The following is a 25,455-nucleotide window of genomic DNA, read 5'->3' as shown; positions in this document are numbered from 1 at the left end:
TGAAAAAGCAGCTGCACAAGTGTTTAATGTTTTAAAATAAGCAGTGTGTCAAAGTGATGTGGAACTGAGCTCAAATGAGAAGGACTTGGTGAGGCTTTCTGCTTTCCTTGTGCATGTCTGCATTTAGGAGAGAAATTACGGACTTGCATAACAGGTTATAAAATGTGTCCTCATACCGTGTTTTACAATATCCCCCAGGCCCATGGTCACTGCTCTTGCCAAACCAAAATTCTGGGCTCCCAGGTCAGAGTAATCTCCTGAAGGGGAACTCCTTGGCTCTAATCTACTTTTCAGGGTTAATAGTAATGTGGATAATGGAGAACTCATCCTTGGCAGACAGACTGATCTCAGAAAGATGTCTAGGTTAGACATCCTTAGGGGACTAGAAATCATTCAGCGTCTTATCTCAAAGCAAACCACAGGCAGCAGACTACACAAAGATAATGTCTCCTATGTCCTCATTAGAGCCCACATAGAGTTGGCCTTTGGTCTGGTGCTGCCTGTGGAGGCAGACGAGTTCCTGCAGAAAGCAGCAGCAAAACAGCACTCCCAGAGCTGCAGGGCAGGGCTGGGGCAGAGCTGCCCAGTTATCCCATGCCATGGAGCTGACTTGCTCCGTGGGAGCTTTTCCGTGCCAAGAAGCCGTGTAGGTGATGGCAGACTTTTCTTGTTAATGAGAAATACGCATAAACAGGGGAAATAAGCTCATGCAGAGCCCTGGGTGATGCAGGCAGATTGTTATCTGTGTCTGAGAGAGGCTAATCTGAAGATAACTAGGGTAGCTCTACATCTCATAGGCAGCAACAGGAACTATGTTAGGTGACAACATGCGTCAGTCCACTCTCCTAAATGGCAAGGTGTCTGCCCAGAGGCCTCCTTAATGCAATTAAACTCCTTAAAATGTGAACCTGAGGGTTAACTACATATTCAGCTTTTCCAGTCTCCCCTGCTAAAAATATACAAACTTTTACTCATCAATTTGCTAATCCTTGAAAAAAAAGTAGTCTTGGACAAGTTTTGCTGTTACAATGTATGATTTGCTTAATTGAGATGGAATCAGCCAGTTTTGGGGAAAGAAGAGAAGAGGGATCTTCTGTCCCATGGGTGTTGATAACTTGTTATTTTTTCCAGCACATTTCTTCTTTTTTCAGGCTTGTCAGGCCCAGAGCTGACAACAGATTCTTGCTTTGCTTCAATCACATGCTCCATCATGCAACAATAAAGGAAAACATTCCTCTTAAGTAGATTGGAAAAATTGACTCTCCACACTACAGCAGCTGAACTGCCTGTCAGGCTGTACAAAAAGCATAAAAAAGAAGTCTGAATAGCTGTGTTGATACCTCAATTCTGGACACTGTCAAGAGCTCAGCAAGCAAAAGGTCTCTCTGCAGCCCAGTAACTAAAATCATGGCCAGGATGGGCTTGCTCAGGGCTTCTGATTCACAGCAGGCCAAGCCCCTTCAGCAACCTGTGCTTCAGCCCTCAGCTTGTGAAATTGGTGCCTTCCTTTGGAAAAGGCAGCTGAATTCATCTTGGCCGGGAAGGGAAAGGTCAGCTCCTCATCCTGCTGCCAGCAATGCTCTGCCCCAGGAAGGTTGGCTGCTATGGGGCAATTTGGCCACAGTTTTGCATTGACTTCCCCCCATCCCTACAGTGCTTTTGCCCTGCCTGCAGCCTCCTCTCCTGGCACCATAAAGCAGCCCTGATGGGCTCCTGCCTCTGTGGCCAACCTAGAGCACACTGGAGGCTCACACAATTATTCAGCACTACAGGATACGACCCCATCCTTGGTCACCTGCTGTCCCTTTCCAACTGGTTCTCAGACCTCTCTCTCCAATCTGCCACCAACCCTTCCCAAAATTCCTTGTAGCCCCTCAGCCCTTTACCACTTTTTAATCTCTATTCCAGACTTTATTCCACACACCCCAGCACACGGTAACACCTCTAAGGAAGCATTGCCCCCTGACCTGTCCTGCTTTCACACCCCCACATCCACATTTCACTCCCACCCAGCCAGAACCTGCACAAGGCAGAGAAAGGCAGGGACCAGAGGGGCTGGAGGGCAGGGACATGCGCCACTGACAGATGAGGAATGGCAAGAGCCCTTCTTGTGGCAGTACAAAGGTACAGTCTGAACTCAGAAAACCTGACTCTGTCTCCTCAGGAGGGGGCCCATGCCCTTTTCCAGCTACTTATGGGGCTGCAGCACCTTCACTAGTTGCTGGGAAAACTGATCTTTTTTCCTTATACACATAAATATATGTTCAGTGAAGTCATATTGTGTAGTGAACTTGAAGAAGCTGAATGACCTTCCTGGCTGGTAGACAAGTCTCCAGGGCAGTTCATGATGTGGCTGCCAGGTCAGTCCTCTCTTTGCTGTATCGCTGAATGCCAGAATGGGTTATCAAAAAAACCCACACACAACCCAAAAAAAGCAACACCTTGATCTTTTCACTCTGTAATGTCAGGTTCAGCCTCTCACCTATTCAGAGGAAATCAAAGCTATAAATAGTCCTACCCTGCTTTCATGCCTTAGTTTAGAGAGTTGAGAGTTCTTCTTTCTGGTGTTGCATGCTGCAGGGCTTCCACTGAAGGAGATCAACTGTTTTGTGTAAAGTGACCATTTTAAAAAGAGCTGTGGTACCATTGCAGTGATAACAGAAGAAACCAAATATAGTTTCTGCTGTGCCCTTCTGCCTGCAGTCTGATGAGCCAGAGATTGTTTTGAGAGGTTTGACTTGGGAAGGGTGGAATGTATATCTACTCCTCAGATTGTCCCATGCCAACTAAAAATTCCCTTCAATATCTGTGCAAGAACAGTCCAGGAGCACTGCAGTGTTAATAATGGCACATGATGAAGTCTATTTCAGCCTGCAGCAAGCTCAGCTCTCCAATATGCCTAGGGGCATATAATTACCCCTGGGGGGCATTACTGGGCCTTTTCAAGTACCTGATAGGAGTTGACTGTAAATCTGCACTGATTAAATAAACTGAGCACATTCTATCTTTCCCTATACACAAAGGGAGAAGAAGCTGAGGAAAGGAAGGTTATGGGTTTTGGAGAGATCATAGTCACACTAGTACAGAAAATACTTATTTTTTCATCATTATCCCTCTGTGAATCCTAGCCATATTTCTTCAAGAACCTGGACCTTAGAGAATTGGAAGTGCTTTTGCTACTCTGCTGAGACATCCCTTCTGAGACCTGCTGTCTGCCCTTCAGCTCGCTCACAGCCCGGCTCACTGTCACTTGTGGGATCCCTCAGGCTGGCAGGGACAGCAGGAGATCTTTGGCCCAAAATCCTGCTAAAACCAGGGCCATGAGGTCAAGCCAAGTCACTCAAGGCTTCATCCAGCCCAAACTTTAAAATCTCCCAGGAAAATCTGCAAATGCTACCCAAATAAATGTCTTTATCTCAGAAGTCAGGGCCAGGTATACCAGCACATACATCAGTTTATTCATTTTAGCTATGAAGCGAAGGATCCCATCTTTCTGACCTCAGTCAGTACCGCAGATATCTACCTCCATCTTCATTCTAGTTCAGAAGGGATCCAAAATAAATGCAATTAAAATTTATTTTTTAATGGCAGATTGTCTTCTTATAGGTTGTTTCCCCATATATTCCGTTTTCTGAGTATTACCAAAATTGCAAGGTTTTTCTCTGCATTTGTGATGGCTATTTTTCTTTCTGGAAAAAAAAAAAAAAATCTGCCTATCTTCACTCTACTTCCTGATTCCAGGAGACAGAGCGTTAGAAAAAAGACTTGCAAAACTGAGGAAGCTATTGCAAGAGCTGTCAACACTTCCACAAAAATATTCATATCACAAAGTTCATCTGCACAACTGGCCCCTCGCATTGAAGGAGTTAAATTGTGAGTAGGTTGCAGTAACTATCCTCCTATTTTTTCCCATGACCTCATTTGTGCAGAATTACAATGCAGTTCACGTGGGAAAATACCACCTGACCATACTGTGACATGTTAGCAGCAAGTACTTTAGCCTCCGAGTTGGTTAATCCAGCCTCAGCATTATGTATTAAAATAAACATTAACAAAATTAAACAGGGAAATCTGCCATAAATGACCATATTTGGCCATGTTAGCTGGGCTGCCAGAGGAGTGCAATGGGCCAGTCTACTGTCAGCATCTGGAGGTGCTTGAGCCAACAGAGAGCATCTACTGAGTTGTTCCTGCTCCATCTGCCTCCTCTTCCGTGCCCTGTGAGTGTGCCCGCACACAGCACTGGGACTCACTGAGCCGTGCAGGCACACACAGGAACGTGTCTCCTTCCTGCCTGAGCTCTGCCATCGTGCCAGGCAGGCCCACAGCCCTCACCTCAGGCTGGCTGGGATGTAAAGACCAGGGCTTTCAGCAGCTTTGCTTAGAGCTAAACCTGCAGAGATGAACAGTGTCCATCCCCCTGTTGCTCTAACGCCCCTCTGTAAACATGCTGCTGCCTGATTACTGCTGCTTAATTTCCCTCTGTTACTGTTACAGGCCAGTCAGAATGAGGGCACGTGTCCTTTTGATCTGTGCAAATGGCATTAGTCTATAATAAAAAGCTGTGGAGTTTTTTCCCATATGTGCTTGGGAAGGAGGAATGGCACTGCTGGAGTGACTGAAGTGACTTTGAGAATTAAGCTTGCTTTCACATCTTTAGATTGCACCTATTTGGAATCATTAAAGCAAGGAAATACATTGTAAAATCCTAGCCCTTCAGTAATTTTTTCCTGTTGATTTCACATTTCCTAACATCCAACATGGACAGGAACACCTTTGCTCATCTAAACTTCTGTTTGGCCTCCCCAGCAAGACCTGCCCTCCTGCTTCCTCTGTATCTAGTGGAACTCTGCTTTCTATCCTGATAGCGTTTGCTGGCAGATGTTCACTGGTGGGTGTATAAACTGGTCAGATCCTCACAAACGTTCATGGCAAGCAGGTGAAAGCAGTTAGAGAATTAACCAGGCAGGTTAAACTGCTGCTGTGTGTTTTACTTGAGTTGTAATCCTTTCCTAAATCCCTCCTGTCTCAAGCATTTCATATCAAGCTCCAGTCTGCACTTCCTGAACTCAGTCTCACTTTAAGAAAGGTCAAATAAGGTGATCAGGGCAGACATTGGATTTCTTTATCAACATCCTTTTTTGCTACCAGGCTCGCAATTTTGTAGCAACACTCAGTGATTGCTCTTAAACTGCTTTGGAGTGCAGTAATTGCCTGCACCTCTTCTGTCAAGGTGTATTGTGGGTCCTCAGCACAAGCTCATGCCATATAGCCTGGAGTACAGCCGCTGTCCATAAACCAGAAATTGAGCTACTGTGTCCAATGGCACCATGTCTCATCCTTCAAAGGAGGTATTAATCATGTTCTAGACATTTTTGTATTACTTGGCAATTGTTTATTTTGGTTTTTCTGTTTGATTTTGCTAAGGTTATTTCAAGACCTCTGTTACATTCCAGCTTATTCAGAGTTGATCTACAGAGAAGCTTGGAGGGTCAGAGCACAGAGAACATTAAGTCTCATAATTTTCCTCTAATAAATGAAATAGCCATACTAAAGCCAAGGCTTCACTACAAGCCCCTCCTTCATCTGTGCACTCATTGATTTTGGGGGGCTCAACCCAGCCTTGGCCCCATGTGTTGTAAAAGATGCTTCTGGACAGTTGTGCCTGGTGGCAGATTGTCCCTCCCAGGTACAGCTTAAATAAGGAACAGCTCCACAGCACAGGCTCATGTGGACTGCCTCCAGAAATACAAAATACACCTCCAAGTGAGCCAAGCCATTGCAGCAATGGGGGAGGCAGGAGCAGGATTTCAGGAGATGGGCAGCTGTGGCAGGATCAGACCAGCCTCAAAGCCCTTATGACATGAACCTAAAGAGTTCAAGGTGGACTTAGCAAATAAATTTCATTGTTATTTCTATTTAAAAAAAAAAAAAATCTAATAAGAGCAATATGTCTATTCTGTGAAATTGCAGATATTTCTGTTTAGTGCCATTTTGCTTGCTTGGAAAGGAATCACATCCTTTTTTCTTGGTACAGAAGAGCTTGGAAAACAATTACTACACATCCCATACCAAAGCAAATGTAAAAGATTCCCAAGAAGCATGTGACCAATTTTTGTGTTTTGGGAAATCAAATTATCTTCAGATAATTTCCAGAACAAAAGAAACTGTTAACCTCAGTTTATGGTGATAGAGCATTCCTCTTCTAAAGGACTTTAATGTGGCAAGTGCCTTCATGACTCTTTATGAAAGTAAAAGCTACAGTCACTACCTGCACCACATGGTCTGTGGTACTCAGATGGTTCTTCCAAGCTCTCAGTGTAGGTTACTTCAGAAATGCACATGTACTTTAAACTTCTGATTCTTCCCTTTTAATACTGCTGCAATGGAGCTGAGGTCAGCAGGATGATTTCTGAAGGTATATCCAAGAATAGGAAAGGGAATTAGGGCCTGAGGTTGCCACCAGTCGGCTGAGAAGAGCCAAAGGCAGGAGTCAGCTGAGGAAGGGCTGCTCAGTTTGTGAGGCTGGGGCTCCATCTCAGAATGAAGCAGAAATAAGGGGCAACTCTCAGAACAGAAAGCACACAAAGTAGTCAAGATTTTGGCAAAGATTGAGAGGTAGATGCCAATACTGCATCTCTAAATGGTAGAAATCTTGTAACAAGCTTCAGGTCTGGGAGATTTCCACTGCTTTGAGTAAGAAGTAAGGGGTCCTTCAGGCCAAGTGCAAAACCACAGAGATCCAAGGCTTTGAAAGTTGCCAGGTTTCTCAGCTTTCTGATGAACCACATGGTACCTGATATCAGTTGTTTGGCCTCTTGTATAGCTACTGACACCCCTGGGATTTAGCCTCCCTGTCTCTGGAAGAATTAGAACCAAAAAGAACCAAAAGAAAAATTTTATAGTCCATTCTCTTGTACTCTCTAAGGGATACTTCACAGAAGAGGTGAAAATTTAAAAAAAAAAAAACAAATGGAAAGAGGTTTCATTTCTTTATTCTCTTACCTAGTGGGTTCTTTGGGGATTTCCATTTAAAAAGAGTAATCACAGTTAAATACCGTCTTCCCATCAGAAAACTATACTTCCCTAAATCACCAAATATAAACCAAGTTGCTATGAAGAAAATAAATAGTAAAACAATGTACAGCTCTAGTTTGGCAGTCAATGCCAAGAAGATTCTGAAGGGTTTTTTTGTACTTCATTGAATGGCCATCTCTTTACAGAACACAGGGGCTGGGCAACAACCTCTGTACCGTCATTGTGATACCAGGGAAAGCCTCCTCAGATCCTGACTGAAAAGCAGGATGGAATGAGAATGGCTCTACAAACAGCCAAGGACAAGAAGGAGCTGGCAAGGTTATTCAAATAGTAAGTGGGTTGCAACTTGAATTTTAACTGAAGGCTCTCCATAAAATCAGAACTCTGTATGTTGAGACAAATTCAGATTTTAGTTTACATCTGAACGCATCAACTGTGTGGAGTCTAACGAGTTGAAGTGAGGTAACGAGAGGAATTTGTTCCTGCTTCTTCAAATGCTTTAGGAGGAGTCAGATCCCAGAAAAGGACAAACAGCTCTCCCGGAACACGTCACACACATCATTGCTTATGTGCCAACCCAGAAAAAAAAAAGAGATTCTCTGAAGTTAAAGAATAGATGTTTGCAAAAACAAACCCTGCCAGTCCATTTACTTATTTTCAGGAGCATAACACCCAACTTCTAACTTACTTGCATTCCACAGCAAGAGAGTTTCTCTGGGGGTGCTCAGAGGTCTCCTACCCTGACACTTACAGAATACCAGGGATGAGTGAAGGGCACATCATTAATCTGAGGCAATCCAGATATACCAGCTTACTTGTCAAGGAAAATCAGGTTCTAAATTCTTTTAAAGCATTTTAGACATCTTTTAATTTTATTTCTGAAAAACAAGTTCAGAAGGCAATGTAGCTATACAGCTAAAGCATTAATTAATCACCAAATTAATTACCAAATCTCTGTGACACAGATTTGCCATCTCCCCTTGTAATAGAAACAGTCCTTTGGCTTCATTAACAAGAATTCATTCAATTTCTTTTAAACTTAAAATCCAGGGTACTTACCCTAAATGAGAAAGGAAGAAAAAGAGAGACCACCTCTGTACCCAGTGTGCTCTTGTCAACACAGTGCAGGATGGAGAACTGAGAGGCTTTCTACCAACTGACACGCAACACTGACAGAACTCAAGCTAAAAATAATGTGAATATCCACCATAGGAATGCATGAGCCTCATGGCTGCTGGGATTGTTGCATGTGATGGCAGCTCTCCTGCTTTATGAATAAGAGCTGAATTTTAACTACCCTCATCCATTTTCTTTGTAACTTGTATGAAAGTGATAGAAACTGATTTAATTCTTGCTCCTACCAGAAAGCTTGTCTCCCAATACACCCTTTGCATTAATGTGGTGATTGTGGTTGTGATATTTTGTGAAAATCCCTTTACAAGGATTTTCTTCTCCTGAGAAGCTGAGAAGGCCTCAGCTTCAAGTGTAAACAATTTGTTATCTGCTGCTGTGGAATGCAGCAGGTGCTTTCTCAATTGGTCAATGTAGAATGTTTCTACTTAGCCACCAATCGAGGAGGCAGCAGCTCTCGGACTCTCTAGGAGTCACAGAACTTTGTTATTCATTCCTTTCTATTCCTGTCTTGCCTTCTGATGATTCTTTTCTCTCTGTTCTTTATAGTATAGTTATAGTGTGGTCCTTTTTAATGTAATATATATCATAATATAATAAACCAGCCTTCTGAAGTAGAATCAAGATCTCTCCTTCCCTTCAGCAAGTCCTAACTGCCCAGAAGACCCACAGTAATAAATGGTGACCCCAGACATAGCAATATGGTGATATATTAAAAAATGCAAGCAAGTTGGAAAAGCATGGCAGCAAAGTCTCTCTAGAGAGGCTATCTCAGTGACATTTTTGCACTAGTGTTGTCATCTTACAGCAAAAGTTCCATACCTTCTTGGTGATTTCTCATGGGCAGCTCCTCACAGCAGTAACTCCTTCCTCTGCACAGCACAGACAACAAACTCCAGCTCCTTTCTCACCCAGCTAGCCCACTCTTTTGTAGCACTCATCCTCATTGGAAACAGCTGGGGCTTGTTAAGGGCAGGCCTGTTCCTAATCTTTGGTGATTAGCACAGCTGCAACTCATCAGGGGTCAGATTGCCTTCTGCACTATTCTCTCATACTACACTTTACTTTGCCTGTCCTAAAAGAAATCAGATTTTATGGCACAGAATATGAGTGAAGAAGTAACATTTCTATGGATATGTCTTTCTGACATATTTTAGGATGACATGATTTGATTTTTTAACTTTTATCCAAAGGAAAGCTTGAATCCTCAAAAACTGATTCCCCACCATGAAAAATCTAAGTCCTAGGTCAAGTTCAAACAGCTAAATAAAGAAAAGGTTTCTGTACCCTGCAGCTAACCCTTGCCCTTGTATTCTTAATTGAACACCTGAAGTTGTGGCAAAAGTTTTGCTGCTCCTGCCCTCACCCAGAACACTGAACACTGAACATCTCCACAGCTGGGTGCTCCCGGGAGCAGGCAGACGAGAGAGAAAGCTTCCCAGGGGGATGCAGCAGCCAGACAGGGAGCTGCACCCTGTGCAGGAGCAGTGCTGTGACAGATTGTGGTCTGGCCTTGAGGTTAGAACAGTTTAAGAGATTCAGCTGTACCTCTGGCTTTAAAGTCTATTTACAATGCAGAGGTATGTGAAGAAATATAGGAGAAAGAAAAACTATTTGAGCAACTGTAAAAGTTCATTTGAAAAAGGGGAAAGTGATATTGCACACTGATCTGCAGAACACAAGTGTTTTAGCAAAGAATAAAACAGTTTTTCTGGAGAGCTGGCTTTGGGACAGAACGCAATGGCAGAGGATTTAAATGTGTTCAGATAAATAAATAGTGTGAAGTTATTTTTATGAACTCTTTTGAGTGCATGTTTCTATGACTATCCTAAAACTCAGGTGTTTCCAAATATTCCTTTGAAAGTGGAAATCACATGCCTTACACATCCATTTGCACAGAGGGCTGGCTCCAAGGTGGCTGACTTTGAACGGGGTTAATTTTCTCTTGCTCATGGCAGACTTGGCTGGGAATAGCTCTGGTACCAGCAGCCACCTGCTTCCCTGGTTGGCTTTAAGAACAGCTCAGGAGTGACTTGTTGTTCAGTGGGACTGTACAAGGTGCAGGAAAAGGCAACATGGCAGATGTCAGATGACTGGTGACCCCTAAATTCAGTGGCTTAAATACAGAGAGTCAGTGAGTTAACAAGGCTTAATCTGCCAGTGCTTTCCACCCTCCTCAAGACTTCCAGCTGGTGAAATGCAGCTCCCCTCACTTGATCAAAGCACTGGCCTCCTCATCTGGAGGTGCTTTATTTCCCTATTGTGAGTCTGTAAATGATAACAGAAGGTGCAGAACCACAGGGGAGCTGAGGTAAAGCAGCTGCAGGAAATATTAACTGAACTACATCATAAAAGCAAGATCTGCTGCCAGTCGCAAGAGGAACCTCTTCGGTGCAAGTGAGATTACATAAATATTGGTGATCACAAGAGGATGCAGTACCTTAACCAGAGCAAGACCAGAAAATGTAAAGACCTTACTTGATTTTTCTTCTTTAATGTTGTACTCCAGCACACCAGGAGCCTCATTCTGCACTGGCAGGCGGACTGCAAGGACCATGTTGCTCACATTACCCTCTTTCCTAACTAAGAATATCTGAAAAAGGAGAAAAGAATCAAGAGCTCAGCTGCATTATGTGAGCTTCTAAACTTTATTTTACGTCATTGGCAATGTAGATTTTATCAGTACAATTCACCTTTCAATAGCCTTATTTTAGCTTCATTCCACTTAGCTGTGCTTTATACAACATAAAATAATGGAGAAAAGGACATTTCATCTGAGGGAAGTTCAGACCTGCGAAGGGACTCACAAAGTTTCTGTGCATCACTGATGTCCCACTTACCTAAAGCAAACTATTTCCCTAACTGAAGATTTAAAAACTGCACTCCCAATTTGTTAAGCGATGGTCCTCACACCAGTGCCCTAAATCACAGATGAGTCACCCCAGAATGTCCCAGTCCAGGTCTAAAGCGAGGGAGTCACTTGCACATTTAGTTAAGGATTTGAGTGTCCCTGAGAGGAGCATAAGGCCAAAGGCTCTGGTGGCCACAGTGTCCATGGCAGAGCTTTTTATGGGACCAGAAAATCATTCAGCCTGACAGGTATCCTATGAGGACCATTCTCCAATCCCCTGGGTAAAGCCATGAGGCCACATCAAGTTTCTCAGGGATTTGTCTGTACAAGCCTGGAGAATGTCCAAAGCTGGAGACTGCACAGCCTCTCTTGGCAACCTGTCCCACCACTTACTGTCCTCACAGGGACAAAATGCTCCCCTGCACCCAGTCTGGACCCCTCTGGTTTCAATGTACACTGTTGCCTCTTGTCCCCCCACCCTGCAGTGCTGAGCACAGCCAGGCTTCATCTTCTCCATGACCTCCCTGTGGATACCAGGGGTTGCTGGGTGGTCCCCTGAAGGTGTCTTCTGGCTGAACAAGCCCTGGTTCCACAACCTCTCCTCAGTGGGTCTGTGCCCAGCCTGCTGGCCACCATCCCTACAGGTCCTTTCCCACAGAGCTGCTCCACTAAGAAAAAGGAAAAATGCCTCATTCTTTGTATTGTATGAGATCCTAAGTGTGTTTCTAATTAAAGCTCATTGTCAGGGATATTTTTAGCTTGTATCTTGAAGGTGCAGATACAAAGACAAAATAATCTTCACATTCATCTGTTCTTTGATAGCAAGCTTAGGCAGAAAGGAGTCAAGGAATTTTTAAAAAACTAAATTAAAAAATCAAGCGAATTTTGTAGCCTGGATATTAATATTAGAAAGAGAAGTATGAGTTGATAAAATCATTAATCAACTGTAATGTATGGAAATCTAGCAAAAAACCCATTAATTTCTCGGGCAGAGGAATTTTAAAAAGCTTGTCTAGAAGCCAGGGCCTTTCCCTGCATGAGTCCCAGTCATAAGGGCATCTCCAGTCGCTTTGAAGCACCCATGCTGAACACACAGCTTTGGGGCTGCTTCACAACCTCACACAGTTCTGTCATCTGGGCCTCTGAGCTCAGGAGAAATGGAGCCCCAGGGGTTCAGGTCGACAATCAGGGCCGAGAAAATGCAATAAATGCACAGATGTGTGCCCTAAGCAGGCTGATTTCTGCAGCCCCCACCTTCCGTTGCAGTAAGTGTCTTCAGGGAGAGGCTCTCCCTTGCCCAGGTCCTACCACCCACATGGCAGTGCTGTCCCTCTAACCATGACTGCCAGACAGCACCATCTTATAGTGCTACATCTGAAATTTAATCTAAGCAGCCAGGGAAATGAAACCTGGAAATGAATCACTTCTTTTTTCCTGATCGGCACGCCTGGTTGCCATGGATCCAGAGGCTAAAATTGGACTATGGCTGTTCAGAGAAGTAGGAGGTGGGTTTTCTGAGTTGTACTTAGCCCTGAGTACTGTACTTCCCCTGGGTCAGGGCCAGTACTGAAATCAGTCTCTTCTATTCTCACCACAGGTGGGAATGGTGCTGCCCAGTTTCAGGTGGGCTCCCAGAGGGCAGGAAATTCTGCCCTTGCCGTGGGACACCTCTGATGCACCACCTCTTCTCCTGCCTGCTTCTGACTGCAGCTGAAGGCTGTGCCCAAGGGCAGCGTGAGCAGGAGGAACAGAGGCAGGATGTTCCCCAAAGCCCCTGAGAGGTGGGGAACTCCCTGCCTGCAGAGAATGTGGGGAACTCCCTGCCTGCAGGGAATGGATAACGCCTGAGCAGGCTTGGGGCCGTGCGTGGCTCCATCACAGACAGTCACAAACATCTCCACTTACACACAGAGCAGAAAAACGAAGATCTTGCTCAATCTAATTGAGAACTCTGATTCAGGGTGAGGTGCATTGCACAGCGCAGGTGAATCCCACTGGAGGGTGTCCCTCTCTGTGCTAGCATTCAGCCCTGCTATAGACTGACTTGGCCGAGGGACAGGTCCAAACATCCTCTGGACAGGTCCAGAGCAGGTGTGCCCTGACATCAGCTCAGGTCATTCACACCTGCCCTTCCCAAAGGATCCAGCTAGGACATCTACAGCCCTCACCACGCCTCACCTCTCAGACCTCTCAGGAAAGGTCCAGAGCAGCTCCCTTTGGCACAGAGCTTTTTCCTTAAGCAAGCTCTAAGCTTTGCACAAGTGTATAATTCTCTAATACTCAGTTTATGCAAACTAGATAGCAATTGTGACAATAAAAATTACTCCCAGCAGCTCCCTGAAGCTAAGGTCCTTTTCTTCACAGATTGATTTTTTTTTTCATTGCTCCAGATCAGGGAAATCACCGTATTTGTGGGTAAGGTGGTGAATAGGAAGCCATCTCCATGAATCTACATGGTAAGCAAATAAACCCAGAGATAATATTCCTGGTTTTCCCAAAGCCAAAATATCTGTTTTGTGCTGTTGAGGGAGGTAAAGTGTCAAATGGTAATGAAAACAGAGAGCAGTCTGCTGAATATTTTTGCTTCTACATAAAAAAAAGAGCACTGCTCTCCTAACCAAGGACAGGAAATGTGGTTGTCTGAACTGAAATTGCTTTGGACTTACCCCTGCTGTTTCTTTGCCAAGGATCGCCCCAGCCCTTTCCTGGCTCATGTTCAGCTGAAGCCAGACAGGACATGTCTTGATGAGTTTGTCAAGGATGCTGATCCCTGGAAGCCGGAGGCAATTCCGCACAGCACTGGCCTGACAGAGATGTGTCTCTTTCCCCTCTTCACTGGCATCTCTGACAGGGCTGAAACACAGCAAGGGAGTCCCTGGTAAGCAGAGCTGCAAAGAGAAATCTGGGGGGAGTAAGGACTGTAAGTGCAAACACAGACACGGGCACTTGGACATCAGGAATGCTCCTTGAGGGACATCAAACCACCACAGGCACGTTGTTATGCCAGCAGGCTGGCAGGGTGCTTTGTGCTGGGCTCTGCTGCTTTTGGCTCACCCATCCCTGCTGCCCAAGTACAGGTGCCCACAGACACAGGTAAGGGATGCACAGACACAGGTAAGGGATGCACAGGGGTGGCCAGAGCCACAGAGGGTTGAGCATGCCTGTCCCCTGGATGCCACCCTCCAGCTGAAGGGTCTGAGAGATATTTCATGGCTTCAAAGTAGTGATGCAGCAGAGGAGTCCCTGCAGTCTAATGGCAGACTGGTGATAAATACTGGCTCCAAGCTACGGTGCTGATTTGACAAAGTCCATTTATACACGTGCTTAGCTCTGAAGGCAGTGGAAATACTTGTGCTGAAAAGTCTGGTCACAAGAGTTCTACTGGATAAGACCACGGACTCATGGGGATAGGGGCTTGTCATTCATTTGATTAATTGATTTTGCATTTAAAGAAAATATAAGAGAACATACACAAAGTGTTTTGCTGCTCTAATTTTCTGCTTAGAGGTCAGAACTGAAAATAGGACTCTCACTTTTTATTTGGTCTTTCTTCAAATATTTTTCCTTTTCCTTCTATTTTTAAAGATACAGATCTTAAGGTACTACATTTCAAATAAGGTCAGTCTTAAACTACTAAAAGAGAGTAATTTCAAAGGCCTAACCTAACACAGCAGGTCTGTCCCAAAAGTCAGTTTGTGTAAAAATAGTTTTTCATATCCCAAATGCAACACAGAGATTTTATTTTTAGCAGTTTTTTTTCTTTTTTGACCCTTCACAGACAGCTTTCTCAGAAAATACAGATGCCTCTGTAGTTTGGGTTGTAGGTAAAGGTATTATTTCACAGAATCTTGATTTTAACCAATCCTTTTTTAAGATCATAGTCAAGACAGTAGGGATGAGAGAACCGTGCTTTAAAAAAAAAGCAAATTGAAATAAATGAAACTCTACTTGTGATAAAAGCCCAGCTTGTCACATAGGTAAGGGAATTTCTTTTAGATTTAACAGCATGTGATTTTAATCAATATCATCCGAACATATCGAGCAAAACAGTGGAATACAGCTTTTGGAAGTTACCCTGAGTCATCTCTTGGGGTTTTTTTACAGAAGAAAAAAACCAAAAAAAGCCTTGTAACCATGTGAAAGGAAAACATGTGTTGGATGGCAATATTCATACTCAGTAGTGGGAAAGAAGTAATGAATTGAAGGGAAAGAAAGTTGACATCAAATGACATGTTCCATAACAGCAAAAATTACTCCCCTAATTACTCACAAAGACATGAACCTGATCACATCTGAATGATGTGTGAATCCTCAATCAAAAGGAGGTCAGTGCTAGAAAATGTCCTACTGTGTCACCAAAAGGTGACATGTAAGGCCATAGCTCCTGTCTGAAGAACTTTGTTGGCCATTAATTATGTAAGGTGGGGCGAGCAAAGCACTGCTGCTCAGGAATCCCATTGCCTGGGGGAAATGAGGGTTATCAACAAAGTCAGGAAAAGAACACAAACCAGCTTGGATCTGCTGAGCAGCAGGCACACAGTGACCCTGGCACTGGGCTCCCACAGGGCCTGCAGGCATCCATCCCTCTGGTGCCTCCCACGGGCACAACCTCTGAGAGCCCTGCTCACAGCCCCAGCTGGGGTATGGCAACAGGAGCAGGCTGGTGAGGAAACAGAACAGAACTGACCTTCCAATACATGTGGCTGCATGTAGGGTCTGAGTTTTGGAGAATGGATAGAAAATTGAAAATAATTCCAAACTCAGACATACAAGATGAAAAAGTGAGAGCCTGAAAGTGTTTGCCCTAATGGAAAATCTCATTATTTCAGTGTGTGGAGTCTTTCAGTGCAGCAAAGGATGGATAAGGCTTCTTTTTTTTTTTTTTTTTTTTGGCAGAACAGGCAGTGAATATTTTGTGGGCCCTCAGGGATGAGGTATTCTCTGAAAAGCCAGACCAGCCTGGAAGGAGCTAAGCAGGCTCTTGCACCTGTAGAGAGGGATGAGTGAAAGGGGAGACTGTGACAAAAGGAGAGGCAGGAAGAGTCATTAAGGGGATCATATGGAATCAGGGGAATGTTTAGTGAGACATTTCCTGTCAGTGAGTTATAAGAGATGATGGATAAATTCCCAAAAGAAGAGGAAGAGGATTGCATTGCCCAAATCCCTTAAAATGCCGGGTTTGGAGCAGTAGCACACACTTTATTGACTCAAATCTGTGCTGGCTAAGAAATGGGAGTGAATGACCTCCTGGACCTTTCTCAGCTGTAATGCTCTGACCCATGACACACCAGTTGACGCAGCTATGGCACCGACGCTTGACTTCTGTCCTGGGCACAGCTGTCACAAAGATTTGGATGGGGCTGTGGGAATGCTTAATCCAGCAATTTAATCTGGCTCTGTGGTAGCTCTGTGGCTGCACAGAGAGGAGGGAGCCCAGGCAGCTCCTGGGCTCTTGCTGTGCTGCCAGTTGAAGGAATTTCCAGGGCCACCATGGTGAGCAGCTGGCCTTTCCAGCTTGCTCACTCAGAATTCATGCATCAGATGATTTCTAAAGCCTCAGTTTTCAAAACTAAAATAAAACTCTCTTCTTGTCCCACACTCCTGCAAAACCCTTTGGCTGATAGAGGCAGGTGCTCGTTTTGATAGGTGTGACGTGAAGCTGAAAAGCTGTCCCTAGAGCTGCCTGCTTTCCTTTTCTTTTCTTTTACTGAGTTCTTACTGCAAAGTACGTTTAAATCTTGCAGTGGTTCTGCTAAACTGGATTTGGTTAGGAAGCAGGGAGCTGTGTGCTGCATACTGATTGGCAGCACAGGCTAATTCATTGCACAGTGATTACATTCACACACCTGCCCCGGGCTTGCAGAAGGTGTCAGGTTGCTTGTTGGAGGCAATAATAATGACAATGGTGGTTTGAATTATTGCACAGTGACTGTACACGGCAGTAATGACCACCATGACTCACTGCTTTGAAAACCAGGAGCCACACTTGCCAGTTGAATATTCCCAGAAGTCAGCAGACCAGCAAGGAGATATAATCCACTGAATTCTGTGCAGGTGAAGGCCTGAGCATACCTTTGCAAGGGGTTTCAAAAATATTGTCACAAATCTGCTGACTCTAAGGGCTTCCTGGCTGGACTATATCTGGCTGGTCACTCTGAATTTCCCTGAGGCAGCTGAGACACACAGCAATTGTGTGAAACGGCAGCAGGGACTGCCAGATTAATTCTTCACTCCTGCACATTTGCTCTGAGAAGACACATAACGTATTTTTTAAATTAAATCTTAAATTGTTAATCAAATGCTCTGTAGTGCACTGATAAGTAATGATGGAGTGCCTTAGTATTGTTTAAGCAAACCAGATTTAAGAATTAAGAGCTAGTCTTTTATTATTACGTTGCATTGCTTTTGCTTCTCCCTCTGAAAATGAGAAGACATCAAGAAAGAGCAAGAGCAAGGGTTTGCTGTGCTGTCCGCAAGGAGAGAGATACAATGGTATATTTATAGCAGAGCAGGAACCACAGGTCTTAAAATGTGTGTGAGCTGGCTTGATACTGAGGGAGAAATACAGACACTCAGTCACAAATTCCATGTGCCAGGTGGTAGAGCAACTCTTTGCACCAAAGCTACCTGGTACCTGAAGGGATACCATTTGGGATAAACCAGCCTGTGACTGAAGCTGACATGTGGAAACCCTTCAAGCCCAATGGTTATAGGGAGCACTTGAAATGGGAGGAAAAGATAGAAGCTGCTAGAGCCAAGGGAGCAGTCCTGATGGAAACGGATAGGCAGTGCTGTTAATTCCTGTGGTTGAAAGAGACAGCTGGGAGCATGGAGCTTCATGGAGATGGGTGAGATGACAGAAGACTCAAAGGGCTGTTTTGTATCCTGTGTCACAACCAAACCAGCTGGACTCAGCTGCAGGGCTCTTTGCCACTGGCAACAGAGGCAGATCTCTGTATCCTTTTTTTTTCCTGGTCACCTTCATTCCTTACAGGAATAACTGGACTTGCATGAACAGCAACTAAAGTACAAGGTTTCACTCACTGCAAGAAACAGAACTGCCTATGCTTTCTTTGGTTTGGTATCACTTCTGATTAGACAGGTGTTGAGGAACACATTGAATTGAGGTAGCTTGGTGTCCATACTGCACAGACTTACTAAAAATCTCTGTTCAGACACATGTGAATTCATGTGCTGTTACTTTCAGCTCGCTGTGAGGGAAATTATGCAGTGCCACAGGTAGAGGACATCAAGCTTCATTTTACTTCCACCTTCAAAATGGCCATTTTTTGATGCCATCTTCTTACTCTCATAAGCCAGCCCATCTTTGATCACTTAATCAGTTCAGATCAAATTAATCTGAGATGGAGGAGAAAGATTCTCCCTTACCCTCTGGACCTGCCTTTGGTCACCTTGCTGTGTTCTTCTTTCTTTCAACAGGTGCTGGAAGTGAGACCCTGAACCCAACCTAGATGCAGAAAGAGCTCCAACATCTTCGAAATTCTGGAGTTGTTTCATCATGAAACAGAATATTAGGAAGATGGAAAGGCAGCAAAGTGATATATTGAAAAACTCCTAGCACAAAAGCTGATCTTGTGCACCAAACATGAACCCTGGCTTGCATAAAATTCAGGTTTTATTAAGTGCTTTTTCATAATAGAGCCAAGGGATCTTACAAAAGTCAAACCAACAAACTGAAATAAGATAACCAACAACGAAAAACCCAATAGTAGAAAGAGAAGTTCTTGAGATCTTCAGGGATCACACCCAGGTGATTGTCACCCTCTAGTCAGAAATAAACAAGTTTCTTGTTGTCTGATAGGCAGAAAGAGGGGGAAAAGAAGTAGGATGTAAAACAAACCATGGGAGCTTCCTGCATTGTAAGGTTCTTGGATGTACAGAAAAATTGGATAATGGAAATTATGTGAGAAGCTTGGTGTGTCCCATGAGGCAGGCTTGCCTGTCCAGTGTCCTCCCTACCTTGCAGAATGATTGTGTTACTGGTCCACCCTGGTGACGAGTTTATAGCTCAGGAAGTTGTGCTTCTCAGCCTGTGGTCTGTGGAAAGCCTGTGGTTGGCAGAGCACTTCCTCCTGCTCACTGGTCCCCTTGTTCCTCCTCTACCTAATTGTCCACCCTTCTAGTCTTTGGTCTTTGGTCTACAGTTGATGCTCTGCACATCCAGGAGTTTTGGCTCAGCCTGGGAAAGAGCAAGCTTAATAGCCAATGCAGCAGGTGTTCCAGCTGCCGAAAGGTAAGACAAGCCAAGGATCTCCCAAATATTCTGACACCTCACAGCTCAGCACAACTCCCTGTCTCCCACCTGCTCCACTTTCTGTTACAGGCACCATCATTTCCAGCAGTGAATTTCGCACTCTGCAATTGAAATCTCACTTCAAGTGAGCTCTTCTGTACCTGCCAGGGATTCCCAAATGCCCACTTCTGTGAAGGCTGGCAGGTTTGCATGCATCTGGGCCCTGTTTGTACATGTTCATCAAATTTGCCAAAGTGGAACAAGTCATCACCCTGCTAGGGAGCTCCATTAAAGGCACAGAGGAGTCAGGTGATCAGGTGTGGGACAGCTCACCTACCCTTGAACCACTCACCAGTGAAAACCAACAGAGGAAGTTACAAAAATTAACAAGTTCCACTATACTTCAATGGCAAAAAGTTGTCATGGCCACTTGTGCAGGTGGGAGAACTGTAAATCATGTGTCAATTTATTAAGTAACCAGTAGCCACTGAGATTTCTGTTCACATATGACACCAGACTGGTGTCCTATGCAGTACGTGGCTCAGCTTGGAGGTCTGATGGGTCAGCAGCACACTGGAGGAGCTGTGTGGACCTGCACTGCTGCCTGCAGAGCTCAGCAGGGCTAGCTGGGCTAGCCTGAAGGAGCTGAGCCTCCGGAGCAGGCTCTGCACAAACCCACGGAGCTCGCTGGCACAATGACCAAGCTGTGCTAAGCCCTGGTGCCCTGGCTACTGCCATCACCAGGTTTAAAGCTAACACGTGGATTTTCCTCGTTGCTTCCATAGTGCAGGCAAAGCATGTGACTGCAGCTTGTCTGCTTTTGGACTTTGTAGAGCCTTGCCCCACTGAAAGGTGAGGAGTCAGGTCAGCTCTGCAGAAGCCTTGCTGGATGAGAGCTGCTGATGTTGGGAGGGACATGTCCCTCACCAGAGCACAAACCTGCTGCTCAGCACCCGTGGTGGTTCTCTAAGGGCAGGAGCAGCAGGGCTGAGTAACTCAGGAGCAGAGAAGTAGGGGGTGCCTGCAGTGCTCCCCATGAACCCTCCAACGCATCTTCCTCCTAAATTAATCAAGCTTAAGTGCTTGTAGAGAAGCAGCAGCAATATGCCTGTCAGACCCTCTTGTCAACAATCTTTCAGCAGAGTTCTCTCAAGGGGTGGGGAGGTGTAACAAAATGTTTATTAAGTTCCCAGCTTCTCTGTGTTTCCTAGGTTCATCAGGTCTGCCCCTCTATTTAAATACACAAAGTCATGTATACTATCAAGAACTGCATATGCATAAAACCCCAAAGTACAAACTAATTCTCATTACTGATAGTTTCCAGGCCAGCTCTACTAACAAACAAGCCTTCTCACACACACTCACAGCCATGGCATGGACAGAAACAACATAAGAAACAAGCATCCAAAAATTTCCTGAAGGAAGAGCCCTTCTTTCAAAGAGTTCCCTGCTTTTTCTTAGCCCTTTCAGTCTAGCCATTTCCTGCATCCTTTAATGCCAATGGAATATGCTGCTTGTGGCTCCACACTGGACTGGGGCTATTATATCCTATTGGTGTAATATGTCTTGGCTGGTATTCACAAACTGCACTTCTGCCTTTATGTAACTTTGCATATTTATTTTTGCAAATTTATTTTGTATTTATTTTACATATATATTTTGCAGACAACAATTTGGCTCACATCAACTGTGAGCCAAAACATCAACTGTATTTCTCTTTACTCAGTCAAAACATACTTTGTCAAGTCAAAACCACTTTGCAAGTTTTATTAGCCGTGCTCCCTTCCTAACAACAGTTAATGATAAGTTGTTCTCCTCCACATTTACAATCAGAGATTTTCAGGGCATTTGTCCTTTGCCTACTTCAAACCCAAATTATTCTCTTGGGAATGTCAGTGTATCAGCAAAACGAATTATTTTTCTTTGTGTGCAGGCAATGAAGGATCATTTATACTTCTGCAAGGCCCTTTCAGTGCAAAGAGAAGAGAGCTACAGAAACACCAGGCAAGGCAGGGTCAGAGTGGCTAGAGAACAGAATTTTCCTCAACACATAACTGCAAACATGTTTGCTGGATAATCCAACTTCTCTGGAAAGGCTTGTGCAGTGCAGAAACCAGAAGCAAATGTTGTGAAGAAGAGAAACAACTTTCTAGGCTTTAAGACCATAAGGAAACCCCAGACCTCCCTCACCCTCCCATGTCGGAGCTCGAGAGGGGCCCAGCTGAGCCACGGCCTGGAAAGAAGGGCTTATTCTCTGCATTCCAAAACCACCCGAAGTGTTGGAAGCACAGAGCACCTCTGCTTTTACTGCGGGGTCAAGGTGATGGGCAGAGGTTTTGCCCCTTTCCAGCTCATCTGGACAGGAAGGAAGATGGGAATGGAAAGCCAGGGAATGCTTTTCTATATTGTAATCACCTAACAAAGAGGGGAAAAGGAAACGGAAAATAAAGGGGAAGGACAAATTTCCAACTCAAACTTCATTAAGAATAGACTGCAGTTTAGCTTTCATAAAGCTGTTCTGTTTCAAACCCTATATATTAAAATTATTTGAAATCTGCATGATGTCTCAGAGCCAAAAACCTGGGCAAAATATTTAGAGAAACATCAGACTAGTGATAAAAATCTATGGCCTTGCTCACCCTGTGAGGGTATTGAGTGTAGACATGAAGCGCACAAGGCATGAGAGGCTAACCACACAAACTTGCATAACACTGAGCAGCTTTCCTCTGCACTAAGAAATATCTGCAAATGCTTATCTCAGTCTTAATTTGCAACTAGAAATGGCTATTTTGCCAAGGGAAATAAATCCACTGGACTTTCATTCTGCAGTATATGAAGGAGCAGAGCACAGGACTTCTGAGGTCTCTCCTCTCATAAGGCACCACACAAAGTGGCTTGCTTACACGCAAATACTCATGTTTTGGGTCAGATTTCCTTCCAGTGTCAGTGTGAATGGATTTCAATATGCACTGCTCTTAGTGAAAAAAGCAAATATCTAAATCTGTGAACCTTCTCTTTGTCCTCCTTCAGCCTTACTCCAGCAATTTCATATGCCTCATTCATTTTGATTAGGCATTACAGAAATGTGTTTATTTCTTACTTTATTACCTAATGGGATCCTTGCCTGCATTTACAGTGGGGCAAGGTTGGAGATCTGCCTTCCTGAGGGAAGGAGAGGAAAAAGAAAAGGGCTTGTTTGGGTATTTCAGGGATATGGACATGGTCTCTCACCACCTTCTAGTGGTGAACACCTCCAGAACACCTGGAAACAACTCAGGGTGGGAGAGGTGTTCTAGTTTGCTAAGTTGTGAGATGTGTCTTGTGGGTGGGCATGGCCCTCGTCCTCCTGCGCTGGTGGAACAGCCTGGGACTAAAGGGCTGGTTAGTGGAGCAGGGTCAGAAGCTGCTAAACTGTCCCTGCAGTGACTGGCAGCTCAGCATGTGACTACAGATCCTACCAAGCAGCAAGACAAACCTGTCAGCTCCCCCAGACCCCACCAAACCACTACTGGGACCTCAAGCTTGTTTATTTAATTGTGTTTATGGTCACTGCGTCGCCAGGACTAAAATATAGGTACATCATGAGCCACAGGCTTTGTGTTCATAGACCACAAGAGGGTTTAAGACAATCCACAACATGGCTGTCTTGGTCATGTCCTGCTCAAAACAGCTGTGCTGCAGCCACCCCTACCTCTACCTGCAGGCTGCTATTGCTTGTCTGACACTGGGGCACTCTGCCTCAGGGGGCCAGAGGGGGAAAGAAGGTTAGTGCTGGACACAGCTCTCTGGCCTGGCTCCCTGCTCAGCTTGGTGAGGCATGAACAAATTTAAGACTTGGACTCAGCCCACTGGCACCAGTCACCCTGAATTACTCCCTGGAACTGCTGCTTCTCCAGTAAGACAGAGATCACCATGGGTGCATGGATTCCTAAACAGACCCAACAAATAAACCCCCAAAGTTAGGCAGGGTAAATCCAGACCAGATCTAGACAGCCAGCTCTAATAGCAAAGGGAGACAGCAGAATGCCGGGCCAAGGGACTAAGCCCATCATCCATCCCTGTCTCAGGCTGTTGTTCACAGTGCCCCTCCTGCAATCTCTGCTGGTTTTCCAGCACTGAGGACCCATCTCTGCTGGGAGGGTAACAATTGTTTTCCCTTTTGGCTAGAAAGGTTATCAGTGAGATCCAGCCTTAATCCTAAGAAAGGAATAGAATGGGAGTTCAGGACACAATTACACAAACACATTCTGTATTACATTTTTGTCCTATGGACAGAAAGGAAAGTTGGCCAAAGTCAATCTCTTTGCTGTGTGTTGATTCAGCAGAAGAAGCTTTGAGCTTTGCTTGGTTTCTTGTTTTGTGGAGGGTATCAGGAGTGACAAATTCCTTGAAAAGAACTTAAGGGGGGCAAAAAAGGAAAGAAAGAAGAGGAAGATTCTTGGCAAGCAAGATGAAAGGTTGGGCTGGGTCCCAGGCTGTCATTTAGCCAAGTATGTGTGACAACCCTTTTTTGCCTAGAAGTCTGCTAGCAATTTGCAGAACAGTGATGCAGGTAGCCAGCAGTGCTGTCTGTCTCCAGACTCTGCTATTTGTTGGTCTCTCTATGTTTCCTTGGTGAATTTTTCCAAGCAGCAGAAAATTTAATCCAGTTCACAAGGGGCTGCAGCTGCTTTCTGTACTGCCCAACAGCTGCTTTTGCAAGAGAGAGACTTCAAAAGACTGGCTTTCTCTGGAGGGCCATGGGAGGGATGGACATGAGCTGTTTGGATTCCCTATATTTGGCAAAGTTTTGCCAGCATCCAGAAGGTTGTCTGTATTCAGTTGCTTTTAACAAAGCACTTGAAATTCCCCAAGCATTAAGACAGGTCTTCAAACCCCACCAGGGATACACAGACCCTGAGTCACCTAGAGGAAATTCCAGCTGCCACACCTCTTGCAGGATCATTCTCAGAGCCAGGATTCCAGGCCTGCCTCAGAGAACAGCTCTCAGGGTGGGGTTTTGTGCTCCTCCTCATCCAGGGCAATGGAGGGTGCTGCAGGAAGAGTGCCTCTTCCACATCCTCCCAACACCTCCCAACACACCACTTTTGCTCCAGCTGTAGAGGCTATGTAAACACTGAGGAGAGCTTGTTTAGCTCCATAATCCAGCAGGGAACTCATCCACCAATGAGAAAAGGCTTTCTGAGAAAGGGATTCTGCTCCTAGCATCACCCCAAACTTAAAGGATGGTCCGAGGAAGACCAGAGTTTCAATGCTCAACAAAGATCCAGGAGATTGGGCTATGACATAAGTGACTATAATCAAATCAGCTCCATTATTTTATGCCTCAGTTTCCCTTCCTCTAGTAACATTACCTGTCTTAAGCTGGTTGTTGGGAGGCTTAATATCCACAAATCACCTAGAGATCCTTTCATAAAGACAAGGACTTTATATTAATCACACAATGTGATTACAGTTACTGAAAACACTTCATCCCTTTTAAAGGTACCAGTAATTCAGAAAGCAGAAATCCTTTACTCAGACACAAATACATTCTCTGTTTAGCAGAAAGCTGATAGAAAGTCTGGGAAAGGCACATACATAGGCATGTATGTATTCATCTATTTGAGAAGAGCTGCATTCCATAGCACTCCCTGGCTTGTGTGTATCTAACAGAATATCCATTTAGGAAAATGTGACTAGCACAACCAGCTATGCAATGCTCACATCTGCTAATCCTTTACTGCTCAAGTAATCATCTTCACTTGCAAAAAGATTTATACCATTTTGGGTGCAGGCGAAGAGGAGCTAAGCGCTTCAAAACTCTTGCAACTGATTCTCTTGAGGGAAGCACTGCCTTCACGGTCCCTTCAGCGGGGTAGAGGGATCTCATTTCTGGAGGTAGGCAAAATTACTTTAGATCGTTTAGACAGGTACAGAATGGACAGACGAAAGGCTTGCGGCTACAATATTTACCATACTGGGAGATGCTTGTAGCTCTGTCTCATTTGCACAGGTTAAACAGCACCGTTCCCTTGACCACAGCTGCTTCACAGGGCTGTGTTACCAGGTATTTTCACAGACACATTTCCCCCCTCCCTCCCCCACAAACTTCACAATTAAAGGACACCAGCTGAAAGCTAGCCTTGCCTCTCTGAGATACAACCACCTGACAGCCTGGGATGGATTCTGAACTCAGCCA

At 44.7% G+C, this 25,455-nt stretch overlaps 1 protein-coding gene across 1 annotated transcript in view; it reads right to left on the bottom strand.

Moving 5' to 3' along the window:
- The window catches only part of LOC119701960 (ras and Rab interactor 3-like), a 158,215-nt gene that overhangs the window by 33,906 nt on the left and 98,854 nt on the right, over positions 1 to 25,455 (bottom strand). The window contains exons 20-21 of the mRNA XM_038139281.1: positions 13,687 to 13,873; positions 10,648 to 10,762 (exon numbers count right to left, since the gene is read on the bottom strand). Coding sequence (XP_037995209.1) covers positions 10,648 to 10,762; positions 13,687 to 13,873 — 302 coding nt within the window. The remainder of the gene's footprint in view (positions 1 to 10,647; positions 10,763 to 13,686; positions 13,874 to 25,455) is intronic.

The sequence above is a fragment of the Motacilla alba genome, chromosome 5, assembly GCF_015832195.1.
Source record: "Motacilla alba alba isolate MOTALB_02 chromosome 5, Motacilla_alba_V1.0_pri, whole genome shotgun sequence".
Taxonomy (NCBI): Eukaryota; Metazoa; Chordata; class Aves; order Passeriformes; family Motacillidae; genus Motacilla; species Motacilla alba.
This window is presented reverse-complemented; position numbering and strand designations above follow the sequence as displayed.